The sequence below is a fragment of a genome, unplaced genomic scaffold, assembly GCF_019419815.1.
Source record: "Pyrus x bretschneideri cultivar Hongxiangsu unplaced genomic scaffold, Pyrus_bretschneideri_v1 Contig53, whole genome shotgun sequence".
Classification (NCBI taxonomy): Eukaryota; Viridiplantae; Streptophyta; class Magnoliopsida; order Rosales; family Rosaceae; genus Pyrus; species Pyrus x bretschneideri.
Genome location: NW_025999791.1, coordinates 2,237,997 through 2,251,737, shown reverse-complemented (window position 1 = coordinate 2,251,737; position 13,741 = coordinate 2,237,997). Strand labels below are relative to the sequence as shown.

Sequence of the window (13,741 nt, the reverse complement as noted above, 5' to 3'; positions counted from 1 at the left end):
GCCACTGGCGGCGGCAGGTGCAGCGGTGCATGGTCAGAGAGCCAACATTCCATTTTTCATGTAAATTTTGATATTCTGAATCTATATTTGGTAACCAACCATTTGATGCGAATTGGATTATGAAAGTTAGTGTTGAATATGGTGGTTACTAGAATACGTTTGGAAATTGGTAAATAATGAATTGTGAACTACGAATGGCTTGATCTCTGTTTAGGGTACGTAGGCAGTCCTAACGAGATGTTAAATGCAGCCATAAAACAAGTAAGATTAAATAATCAAGAATTAATTTCTGTTAAGAAGTTGAGTTATTAGAAGTAAATTTTGACTTAATAGAAAGCCTAGGCACATGCCTTATAAATTAATTATGTTTATGTTTATGTTTATGTTTATTGAGAGGGAGTTAAGGAATTTAAATAAAGAACCGTGATTTAAAATTCTACAAAATAAAGCAAAGTTTTTGGGCCATCACCAATATCATTTCCCAAAATTAATATTTTCGGGCCGGGGGTGTGACACACCCTCTCTGTAACATCCCATCCCTAAAAATGATGATTTTATAATTTTAATACGCGATTTTACGAAAATACCCTTTGAGGTGAGGATGTTTGACTTTCGTTGACCGTTCGAAGTCACAATTAATGTTTCCGATTAGATTTTGAAGCTATGGACGCATAGGCGAAATCCGTTTGTGAGTCCGGATTATAATGGTATAATTACGAACATTAGAAATTGTTTCACTAAACTTTAGATTTAAAGGAAAATTAAATTCCACTATGTGGGAAGTGTAGCCAATTAGAAAATTAGGGAGGAATGAGTGGGCCAATCAGACAAAAGGGGAAATGACCAATTAGAGGAAAAGGTGGACAGCCAATCAAGAGAGGGGATCTCCCTTTTCCCGTCAGCCACACCCACGCCCACGACCAAATTCGGTTTCGACTTGGTTCTAATTCCGGGTAATTTCCCCTAAGTAATCTGACGAAATTCACCCATTCTTCACCTGGAAATCATCCATTGGCCCCCTTCTTCCATTTTCATCCAAAATTAGGAGGAATTTGGTGGTAACTTGTTCCAAAAACCGGTAGTGGGTGCTGTGAGACATTGCTCGGGATTCACTAATTGTGAATCAATCTCCTTCAATTAACACTACCAAAACACTTCCCTAGAACCCAGGAACAAAGCCCAGATAGTGGTTGAGGCGTCAAAGCAAGTTTGGAGGTCGAATCAAACACACCCAAGTATAGGGTTTCCGACGGGTTTTAACAAAATTGAAGCTTTTCCCAGCCTAATTGGCATTGGTCACAAGTATGAAAGTTACTCTACTCATTAAGATCTTCATTCTTGTAAATTTTGGTAATTTTTGGAAATAGTTGGATTTTCCGACAAGTCAGGGCAGCCAAACGCCACCCGCGACGATGCGTGCAGCGACACATGGCCAGGGGACCGTCGATGTTATTCTTAAACTAAATTAGATGCCTTGAGTTCAGTTTTGGTGATTGTATAACGTAGGTTGATCGTTTGGACCTAAATTCATTACGATACGTTAATAGGTATTTATACGAATCGATGATCCGACCGTTGGATCGTCACCAAAATTTGTTACGTTATAGTATGTAATATTTGAAGACTATAGAAACTTACAGATCAGGAATCCGACGTACAGATCTTCCCGAATTGGAACATAAATGTTAACCGCCACTTGTTTTTGGGCAATTGGCGGAGATCGGACCGTTGGATTGTAATGAAATTTTAGTATGTTATTCTAGAAGTAAAATGTGGATCTTTGGAAGTTGCAGATTTGGAAATATGATATGCAGATCTTCCAGATCGAGTTATACAGGGTTGTAGACCCTACTGTCAATCTTTGATCGACGGTTGACTTGTGGTCAATTAGTCTCAAACTATTTTAGAATGCCCTTGAGGATGTGTGCTGTAAGAATTACGTATTCTATTGATAAGAGTTCTGAGATGTGATTCGATAATTGGTCACAGACGCCAATCATTCGGGACACTTCGATGTACGTGCTAGAGAATCATAGCGTGGACTCCAGGTGAGTGGGTTTTTGGTTTTCTATACAAGTATATATGCTTTATGTTTTAGAATATGCATCTAGTGATTACTTATGTTATTGTTGATATTGTGAACTACAAATGGCTTGATCTCTGTTTAGGGTACGTAGGCAATCTAACGAGACGTTAGATGCAGCCATACAATAAATAAGACCAAATAATTAAGACAATAGCCTTGTTTGGGGAATTGAGCAATGTGAAGGAGATTGATGGAAAATGTGAGATTTAACCTTATTTATTGGTGGTTAAATGTTGGTTATGTGAAGAATCGTAATATTGAAGTGAAAAATAGTTAGGAAGGATAGTTAATTTAACCAGTGTTTAGTTGGGCTTATCACCGATAATTATATCTGAAGGTAAATAGTTTGGGAGTGGGGTGTTATAGCTTACGCATATTATGCCATTTGTATATATGTTTATATATTTGGAAATATTATGATATGGTTGAATTTCATATTTACATTCTGGTATATCCATATGTATGCTACTTGCACATAATTAAAGGTGAACGCTCTGAAGTGCAAAGGTGAACGCAGGACGCACAGATAAGTTCAGGTGAGTTTATGGTATTAATTGAAATGATGGAGTTATGGCATGACTACATGTAAGTTTTAGGCAACTTCGACCTTGTCGTACAAGTTGCAATAATAGGCAACTTCGACACTGTCGTACAGGTTGCCCATGAGTTGTATATGTTACAATAGATGTAGTTAGAGCTTATAACCCTGCACCCCTGTGTTAGTGCTCCCGCCCATGGCCAGGGCACAGTCCTTCACGTGATGTTCACCTCCCGCACCTTGGGTCCAAGGTAGGTGCACAATCATATCGTACAGACCACTATAGGTGGTTCCGACTTGTAGGTGACCTGCGATTATTCGCACAGTTTTCACGTGATCGTAGCACTTAAGTGTATTTATTTACACCCAATCCTGTCGTACAAACCACTATAGGTGGTTCTGACTCGTGTGCAGGGATATGTGATGAGCTATGGGTTCAGCCATACAAGCCACAAGAGGTGGATCCGGCTGACATGTTACTTGGATATGTGATGAGATGTGAATAAGTCGTACATGTCACTATAGGTGACTCCGACTTATATGCTAACAATGATTAATGAGATATGAATTAAGTCGTACATGTCACTATAGGTGACTCTGACTTATATGCTAGCAATGATTGATGAGATATGTGATGAAATATGGATAAGTCGTACAGGTCTCTATAGGTGACTTCGACTTGTATGCTAGCATTGATTGATGAGATATTGACTCAGTTGTACAAGCCACGAAAGGTGACTCCGACTAACATGTTGATGAGATATATATGTTTATTGAGATCTATGGCACGATATTCATGTGGACTTTGTTATGCCGTGTATGGGATTGAGATAGATATGTATTCTATTTTCTGGGAAATATACATGTGTTACGGCGAGGAGTTACTGCCCTTGGTAATTGAAGTTGGTTTGAAAAGTTTTGTTTCACTCACTCACATTTTTCTATTTTTGTACCCATCCAGGTTCTAGAAACAGAGTTCCATATCGACGAGGATTCGTGGCACTTTTCAATACAGATGTCTTCTTATGATGGTAAAATAATTACCTTACCTCATTGTACTATACTTATGCTCTATATCACTCGTGAAATGGGTCTAGACCCGCTTACCGCGCGCTCGTGTACTTAACCACATTTAGATTTCAATTTATTCACATTTTATACATTATCGCACTTATGGCTTCGTCACCTTCCAAGTGTCGGCCAACACGGCTCGATTCAGGGTCCTAGTGGACATTCCAGGTCAGGGTGGCTCGCTTCGGTGTCCTAGTGGACATTCCAGGTCGGGGTGCCAACACGGCCAACACGGCTCGATTCGGGGTCCTAGTGTTGATAATATCATTTGTTAAAAAAAAATAAATAATCATTTGACAACTAATTTAATCACATTATTATGCTTGTGCGAAAGATCTTTTTTATAACCGGCATTACACAGCTTTTAAGATGTTTGAACGTGTTTAAAAATAGAGAAAATAATATTTAATGAACAAATGATTGAATATCATTATTGTTAGCCTATTATGAGGTACTAATTAAAAAAAAACAAAACTATACAAAAAAAATTAATTATTAAAAAAACGTTATTAACATGACGAAAAAACCCTTACATGATTTGGTGCATTATGTTGGGCTGCTTTTGAAATATTTTGTTTTGGGAGAATTTTTTTTCCAAAAAAATTGGTGAAGCTTGTGATCCCAAAAGAGGTTGTTGGATTTATATACAAAGATTATATTTCATCTATGGTTAGAAATTATAACAAGAGTATGTGAAAACTGTGTAAAAATCTTTGTTTTTTTTTTTTTGATGTGTAATAGCGAAGGTCCGTGAACTTTATATCATATTTAGTTTTCGTTCCTAAACTCTTATATTAGTTTCTTGTGTCCTTCAACTTAATTATGCGTTGCATGAGTGGTCATTTCGTCAAATCTATATTTTCCATTAAATATAAGGGTATAGTGGTCTATTCATACAAAAAAATCGGATTTATTTATAAAAAAATAAAAAAATAAGAGCTTGGCTCCTTAAGGTTAAGGAGAGACCTGTTCAAAGAATTTCGTGGTTATAATCGGAACCGTTCATATTATAATTCATTATGTAAAGATCATCTCTACAAAAATTCAATTAAAACTAAGATCCTTTAGTCAATCCTTGAAAAGCTCCGAATATAAGTACGAAATTCTGTAAATAGATCACGAGGTATTTGAAGAAGGAGTTCCTTGTCAATTTTGAGGAGTCAAGTCTTTCTTTAAAAAAAAAAAAAAAAAAAAAAAAAAAAGAAATCATTCTCTTAATTTTTTTATGAAACTTCTATTTTATTCTTTAACTTAACGGAAAAGTTAATAGAATTAACAAAAAGAATTACTAGTACAACAAATGACATAATTCGAAAACAGAAAGAACTATTATATAAGCTTATATATACATACATATAGATATGCATATATATATATAAATATATACACACACACACACATACATATAGATATACATACATACATACATACATACATACATACATACATATAATACGGGCAATATTAGGAAAGTGTGAAATTGAAACATTGGAACTTATGCATTTTTCATTTTGAAGAAATTTTTGAATTTTTTTTTTTTTTTGGCAAACGAAAGTTTTGAAATTTATCTCACGTAGAAAGTAAAGACAAATACCCTCCTCTCTCACTTTTTTTTTTCTTTCTCTCCCTATAATAAAAATTTCAATACCAGATATTGAAGAAACTCCAATTAGTGGTTATAGGTTGTAAGAAACTCTAACCGTGTACTTCTTTGAGGAAGCACTTCAACTGCTTTTTCAAGAATTACTTACATTTTTATTAATAACTATAATGTCCTAATAAAAATGATATGTAAAAGTGGTTTTTACACATCAAAATTGAAAATAATTTGTAATAAAAAAGTATTTTAAATGTTAAATTAGTTCTTTTATTTTTATTTTCTTTGCTTAATATTATTGTTATTTTATTTTAGTGGAATTTCTTGCGTGAGACACCAAATAGTCTCATACTAATGTTAACTCATCAAACAGAATGTAACCTTTTTTTCGCTTTCTTTTACATATACACTCTTAAACTTTACCCAAAAAAAAAGTTCTGCAGAAATCAAGAATGTAAAATTTACCAAAAAAAAAAAAAGGAGGCTCACGAGCCATACAATTTTAATTGGAAAAACAATGTTTATGTACGATAATTAATACCTAATTTGCCTAACGTGTCAATGAATAAAGTAACGAAAAATGCCGGTATACAAACACAAGTACATATAAATATACCAGCTTCAAACAATGATCTATCCAACGCGATGGATTTGCAGCATTAAACGCTTTATTTGCTAGATCACAGGAGGTTCTTGGCTGTCCCCGGCGATATATCACCGTCTCCCTGTATCTCTCATCACGTGATTATAGATATGGGACCCTGTGCCCCCTCAATTGATCAATCAAAACCCTGCATATTTTGCTTGCGTATCCCTGCGCGTTCTGCGTTATACCTCTTTTTCCAATGGTTGGTGCACCTGGTAGGGTTTTAGGAGTCAGAAAAGGGTAGCTCTTTCATCAAAAGTTAAGAACTATTGAAGGTTTTCAATTTTCTCACCTTGTTTTCAGGAGCAGGTCTAGTTCCAACATGTGCACTGCTTTTGCATACACTCCCGCCTGCATTCGAGGAGGATACGAACTTAAGATCAAACAATATATGATACGAAATGTCAATCTTTTCTTTCAAATTTTAAATAAGCAGAGGATGAAGTTTGGGAAACGAGAACTACAGTTGAAGAAAAGCCAAACATCAAAATTAAGTGAGAATCCCGTCCAACGCAATAAAAGTCATCTGGTACTTAATAAAAATTTCACACACATATAATCCCTAGGGCTGGAGTGGATTCTGCCAGTGAAAGATGAGAATCCGAAGGACAGAGTTCCCTCCCAAATGCCAAGTTGGAAAATATAATTTGATAGAACTTCAATAGTTTTAGCATTATGTTATAAACCATGTTTTTAAAAGCACCCTTTACTAAAGATTTACTACTGAGTGGAGACTACGACATCAGAAAAGAATTTGATGATCAAGATGAACACTATTCAAGGACTAGGGCCCCTAGATCTTGCCAGCATTGTGATCACATTTCTGAATATGATTCATACTTTTCGCTCAATAGCACTTTTAAGTTGTATTGTATGGTTCGGAAAATTAACAAGTTAAAGGTTGTTGGACTACAAATGATTATAACCATTTTCTTCATAAACTAGGTATCTACCTCTCTGCATATTGGGCACTTTGCATCCGGGGCTGCAGATTTAGGGCCTTGGAAGATAAACACAAAAGCAGCTGCGCACGCACAAGACTTGCAGAACAGGTGACCGCAGCTCAAAGCATAGGGATTGAAAACAGATTCCTGCGAATCATCAAATACACATCAGAACATTTATGTACAAATGCCAATTTCTCTTTCAGAATGCAAGTGAAAGGACCTTACCAAGCATACAGCACAAGTTAGATCATATTCCATCTTTAAGGAGTCAGGAAGCATCAATGTCATTGTAGGTGGTGTCACAGAGAGATCACAGGAAAAGCGACCAGAAACCTCATTAAGCTCGTCACCATCCAATACATCAAGATTCAAATAAAATGCACCCAATTCTATAAGCCAAGGTGATTGCAAAATCTCAATATGTTCTGCCCACATCTTGGATTTGAAAAGCTTGCCATTTTCAGAGCTATGTATCTGTAGTATAAGATTAAAACAAAGGAACACTGTTAGGTACACAACACCATGAACCAAGTTAGCAAAGTAAAAAAAAAAAAAAAAATTGACCAGTCTCGTGCATACTTTATCATATTTCTTAAGGATTTTTCTGATAGCAATTGTGTTCATCGTAACATACTCAATCAACATCCGCCCTTTTTCTACCATAGCTTGTTGATCATTTATGAAACACTGACGGAACTGCAGAAAGTATCTCTGGACCCCGGTAGCAACATGGAGATGAAGGAGATGTCTGACTCTCAAACTAAAGCATAGATCTATTTCTGAAACCTCCTTCATTAACTCCGTGAAAAATGCCTGGTCGCACACTACAATATAGAAAAATGAGAGTTGATGAGACTACGAACATTAGTTATGAACTTAAAAAGTAAGCAAAAATACTAACACCGAAAAAAAAAAAATAACAAATCTCTTACAAAATAGGCCTCAAACGTCTAACTACTGATTAATTGTCACTCTAAAAGAATCCAAGCACGAACTTTTAAATCCGAGATGACCACCAAATTGTAATGCTCATTGTTTGCAGCTATGCGAACCATTTATAAAGCAAACTTATTCCACAGAAACATGTTAGTCATGATATCATTACTTTAAAAATTCCCAAATGTCGACATCCTTTTTAAGAAACAAGAAAAGTAGGAAAGCACAGTTGTGGCAACATCTCATATTCGTTTAGAAAGTTCTAAAAAGGTCCTTTCGTTATTTAAATACTAAAACTAAACCCGAAAAAGGGCTAAAATACTAAAACAACATGGTTTATGCCTTCTTCAAATCATTTGAGCAGAATGTAGCTACCTGGACAAAAGCAATTGGGTAAATCTCAATATTAAACCCTGCAACCTTGACGAATGTTTCCCTAGCAGGATTTAAACACGACCAAATAGTTCAAAATTTGCAAAAACTCCTTAATCGAACCATACAGTAATTAAACAAAAACCCAATTAATATTTTCCCAATTAATCAAAAACTCGGTGTAAATGTCTCCAAATTTCATATTTTCCCAATTAATCAAATTCAAATCAGTCCGGCTTCCGAAACCCTAGAATTAGCCGGATGAAAATGAAAATTTGAAGGATTTGGCGTGAGGTGAGAGTGAGGAGAAGGAGGAGGTGGTGGCGGGAGAAGGTTTTCCGAACCGAGCTCCGAAGGCTCGATTCTCTTTTCCTTCTCAATTTGCTCGGGAAACGAACGGCGGTTTATGAAGGAAATTGAGTGGTGGGGACGAAGCACGCGGAAGTCGAAGCGAGTTTAAACCGGAAAAGACCCGCGCTTTTTTAGGGGGTTATTCAAAAGAGTGTCCTATCCAAACATTCCATTTTACTTCTTATATCCTTTTGATAATTTATGTCCATTAATCTTTTTCAATTTATCCGATCCGACGGTTTAAAATTAAAAAAATGTGTGAGAAGTAAAATGGGGTGTGTGGATATCACACCCCATTTAAAAAAAAAAAAAACAGAAACATATACAAAGAGCACATACGTTTGAGGCGAAACAGGAAGACATGTTCGTCGATAGTTGATGATGCATATGCTTGCAGTAATTTTAGGAATCAACTTAGGTGAAACGAGTAGACCAAGTCGTTGATAGTTGACGAGTATAAATTAATATCGTCTTGTCAAAAAAAAAAAAAGAGTTATATTATAGCATGTACTTTTAATATGGGGTTAGCAACTGTGCGGATGATGCTTTATCATAATAGTAGAAAACAATAATGCTTATGCAGATCCTATATGATTCAATTCCTAATGATTATCCCTCTACATTTAACAATTTAATCCACTAAAAAGCTATTGTCTTGAAAAAAAAGTGTTCTAGCAACTACTAGGACTACTATTTTTTTGTTGTTGTTGTATATTAAACGGTAGAACATGTTACACAACATGCATTATGCATACGGTTGTGCTATCTACATACATTTTTATATCTCAATTTTCGACGTTGGATCGAATGGATTGAAGAAGATTGGTTAAAAAAAAATTAACAAGAGTGTGTGAATAGCACTAGGCATCTGATGGTTTGGAGAAATTCAACCTCCCTAAATGTTGCTTGCATTTTTTTTGCATATTTACTAGGTTTCTTTGGTCACGACAAACCACAAGATAATTTCCCACATACATTTCTCAATTTTTGACGTCAGACCGAATAGATTAAAGAAGATCGATGAAAAGAAATTAACAAGAGTGTGTGAATAGCACTAGGCATTTGATGGTTTGAAGAAATTCAACCTCCCTAAATGTTGCTTGCATTTTTTTGTTTTTTGTTTTTTGTTTTGGGTCAACTTTTGCAAATTTACTAAGTTACTTTGGTCACGACGAAACCACCAAATAATCTCATTTCTCAATTTTCGACATCAGGCCGAATGGAATAAAGAAGATCGATGAAAAGAAATTAACAAGAGTGTGTGAATAGCACTAGGCATCTGATGGTTTGAAGAAATTCAACCTCCCTAAATGTTGCTTGCATTTTTTTTTGTTTTTTTTTTGGGTCAACTTTTGCATATTTACAAAATTACTTTGGTCACGACAAAACCACCTAATAATTTCTTTGGAGACCTTTTTAAGTATATCCAAAATACTTTTTTAAATGGTGTATTAATTTTTTTTTAAAATATTGTATTAATTCACGTGTTATGATATAAGCAGGGACATACAATTTTATGACATATTAGTAAAAAAATAAATATATTAAATGGTGTATTAATTTCTTTTAAAAATATTGTATTAATCCACGTCTTATAATATAAGTAGAGACATACAATTTTATAACATATTAGTAAAAAAATAAATATATAACTAATTTCAAAGTGCAGAACTTTAAAATGTCACTGTAAATTTCTAACATATTTTAAAATGTAGCTTATTAAGATTCATCCGCCCACTAAAATTCGTGTCGTGCCGTGTTGGACTGGTTTTAAATTGGCCATATTCGGGCCTACCCAATAAACCAATTTGGGACCCCACAGAAAAAACAAAAACTATAGTGGAGCAACCGCTGAAGTTCATGGAATCCTGGGGTAAGTTTGTGATTAACCCTTTTTCGACCCACTTTTCTGAAAAACAGAAAAGTTTTACTTTAGAATTTTGAATCAATCGAGGAAGTGGAATAAAATATTTGGGGTAGATTTTAACCAAAAAAATATATGTGGGGTAAATTTTAAATTACTGTTGAATTGACAATTGAAGTTCGTCCGTGCGCGCTTGGTTGTTGGGCACATGATCAGTCCTGCTCCAATCAACTCGACGGCGGTCGGCGGAGGATCCATAGACTCTATTCCCCTAAGCCAAAAGATTCAGGCTTCAGCAGCTGAGAACCCAACGGAAACTCAGACCCACCCGCGCAACCGCCCGACCCGACCCAAACCGGGTTCTATCTAAGATTCAGAGATCCACCGCCGAGAAGCAACAACCGCCGACCCATCAGACCCATCACGCCTCCTCCTCCTCCGGCTTTCTCCACTGGTAAATTTCCTCATTTGGGTTTTCTTGTTCCGTTTCTGAATTTCCCTCTTTTCTTCACGTTATAATCTTTGCTTGTGCAAGTGTGATTCTTTGCTTCATTAGCTTCTGGGATTGTTTGGGTTCTGGGGATTCATGGATTTACTTGAAACTGTAGGGAAATTGGCGAAAACGATCAGAAATCGTCAAATCCCAATTGCTGAATCGATCAAAATTAAATATCGACGAGATATGGACGGAATATGGATGACATAGCGATGAGAATAGGAAGACATACCCAAAAACTGATCATTTCAGCAATTAGGAGTTAAGCGGTAGAAACTAATCCAAATCCAAACTATAGTGTAAAGTAGATTTGGTTTGGTTTTTTGGGATGCTTAATTTCAATTCTGCACCAAAAGTTTAAATTTTGCATCCATTATTCAATACTAGCTCAATAATCATAATGTCTCCCTACACTTTGCTTCTGAATTCTGATATATTATCATGTTTTAGGTCTTGGCAGCTCGGACTGTGCGACTATTTCTGTCGGATAGGATAAATAGCCACCGATAGTACTGACTAAATTAGTCTAGTGTTTGGTGTAGTATCGGACTAGTGATTGTATTATTTATACTATGTTTGGTATTATACTAGATAGGAAGAATCAAACTTAAAAAAAAAAAAATTTTAAAAAATGAAATCATTTTTTTGTTCCCAGATCTCTCTGCACCCCCCAAACACCCTCCCTCTCTCTCCCTTCTTCTTCCCCGACTACAGAAGAATCTCAAATAATTGTTCCCTAGCTGTCTCCGCCACACCCCCCAAACTCCCTCCCTTTCTCTCCCATATTCTTCTTCTCCGACTAAATAATCCGGGCGTTTTGGTTGGTTTTATTAAGTGGGTGTATACTGTGTTATCCTATCCGACCGGTTAAATTAATCCGGCGCTTATTTAGTACGAGTGAACGCCAAACACTCGAGTCCGTATAACTAATCATATCCGATCCTTTTTCCGATCTGCCAAACAGGGCCTTAGAGTTTTTCAACGGAGAAATATTAGGACCCGATTGTCCCACATCGGAAAAATAGCAGCGTATCTTGTGGTGGATTTTTATATAGTATGGTATTCTGTAGGGATTCATGGTGTTGCAGAGAGTTCATAGTTACTCATGATCTCATTGTTTCCGTTTTATGTTTTAAGATGAGGAGGGGAATTTTGAATCCAGTTTTCAATTTAAATTGTATGTGAAGTGCTGTTGGTTGTTTTTATTTTTTGTTTTTTCATTATTTGGCCATCAACTGCTCGAGTTTGAGTAGTACGTGTCCAACTATCGGATTGTATTTTCCGTCGACAATGGTCTCATTGTTTCTGATCCATTGAACAGATGATTTCACAAGCAGGGTCTCTGTTGATGGACAAGAAAAGGCAAAGGTGGCTGGGGGTTGCCCTGCACAAGAAGAATACCTTCGCTGGCGGTCTAATTGAATCTTCAAACTCCGATAATGATCCTGACCTGTAAGATAGTTGAGTGACAGTTAAAAAGCAGAGGGTCAGAATTGTGATACCTCCATTGCCTATTGCTACTAAATCTCCACTGCCGAATCCAGGACCAGTCCAGCTGCGACCTGTGGCCAGAGAAGCGGAAGGCAACGAATCACAGTTTCCCGTTGAGACTAAGACATGTCCCAAGACAAATTCAGTTCATGAGCAAAAAAAGATTAAATCTCTTGCTCCTAAAAGGGTTGTTCAAGTTACTAGGAAATCTCCTCCTGCCGAATACATTTCAACATTTCCGAAGCCAATGAAGCGAGATTTGAGAATGGAATTACGAAATCCAGCTCAGATTGCTACTTCAGAGTCTCATAGAACACTAGAAGTATCTAAAACCTCAAAAGCCATCATTCAGCCAAGACGATTACGACATGGCCCCAGTATTTTCATTGATCAAGGAATGCTGCTGAATCAAAAGCTGAGAGCTCTGAATCTCGAGATGAAGCTTCAGAGAGCTGGCGGGTTAATCAGGTGGTTAGCATCACTGGGACTGGGGCAATTTGTTAGGATTTTCAAGAGGAAAGTTCTCAGTAAAGTTCAGCTGGTGAATCTGACCATGAAGAAGCTCAAAGACATGGGTGCCAATGCAGTAGGGCCCCGGAGGAAACTGATGCATGCAATCCACTGCTTTTGCCAGCCGTGCTTCTATTAAAAGCATTCGAAATTCATTTTGGTCCAAGCTGAGATAAAACCCAAAACCAAAATCCCTTTCTGCAATTGACATCAAATACAGCAAGGTATCTTGTTTCCATTTCAATGTGTACAGTTTCCGAATTGGTGCATATTCTGAAAAAGAAAATGTCTACAAACTACGAGTTGAGATTCTCTTCGGATTTCGGGGTTCGAGCTAACGGCCCAGGAAATCCGAACCACTTCACAGAAAATCAAGCCCTTAACCGACCTGGATTTGTCTCTCTCTTGAGTGGTCTTAATTCCCTAGTCAGTAGGCCCCGGACACAAGCTAGGGCAAAATCATGTGATTGCTAGTTGTATGGATAAGCCTTGTGTCAGTTTTCGACGAGCATTCAGAATGCTACATGAAGTAGGTTTGTAACGTTTGTCTATGAAAATATGGGTGTCAATAATTGTGTCCATTAGAGCACTTCCACCGGAAGCAAAAAAGGCCAGCACCCAGTGGAAAAAAGAGACTGGGACTCAGCCAAACCATTCCAGCCCGTGGAATAGACAGGTACCCAGCCCAAGCTAGTCTCCAGGCCAGCCTAAAATGGATTGACCAAGGGACCGGCCCGTTTGTTTTTGTTGAGCCTGGCGCATGGCCTTCACTCTCGAGTGGGCGCGATTAGCAAACAACAAAATCAGAGGCGGGGCCCACTGGTAAGCGTACTCAA

At 36.9% G+C, this 13,741-nt stretch overlaps 1 protein-coding gene and 1 long non-coding RNA gene across 2 annotated transcripts; one reads left to right on the top strand and one right to left on the bottom strand.

The window, feature by feature from the left end:
• Nucleotides 1–5,738: 5,738 nt before the first annotated feature.
• LOC103968082 (probable E3 ubiquitin-protein ligase BAH1-like) lies at nucleotides 5,739–8,097 on the bottom strand. The gene is made up of 5 exons (XM_048570599.1): nucleotides 7,465–8,097; nucleotides 7,111–7,359; nucleotides 6,892–7,029; nucleotides 6,231–6,289; nucleotides 5,739–6,150 (listed from the first exon to the last, which is right to left on the bottom strand). The coding sequence occupies exons 1-5, from the start codon at nucleotides 7,678–7,680 to the stop codon at nucleotides 6,072–6,074; spliced, it is 741 nt and encodes a 246-aa protein (XP_048426556.1). The 5' UTR covers nucleotides 7,681–8,097; the 3' UTR covers nucleotides 5,739–6,071.
• Nucleotides 8,098–9,545: 1,448 nt separating this feature from the next.
• On the top strand, nucleotides 9,546–11,317 carry LOC125470814. The gene is made up of 2 exons (XR_007253199.1): nucleotides 9,546–10,862; nucleotides 11,017–11,317. It is a non-coding gene; the product is annotated as an uncharacterized LOC125470814 (long non-coding RNA).
• Nucleotides 11,318–13,741: the final 2,424 nt, after the last annotated feature.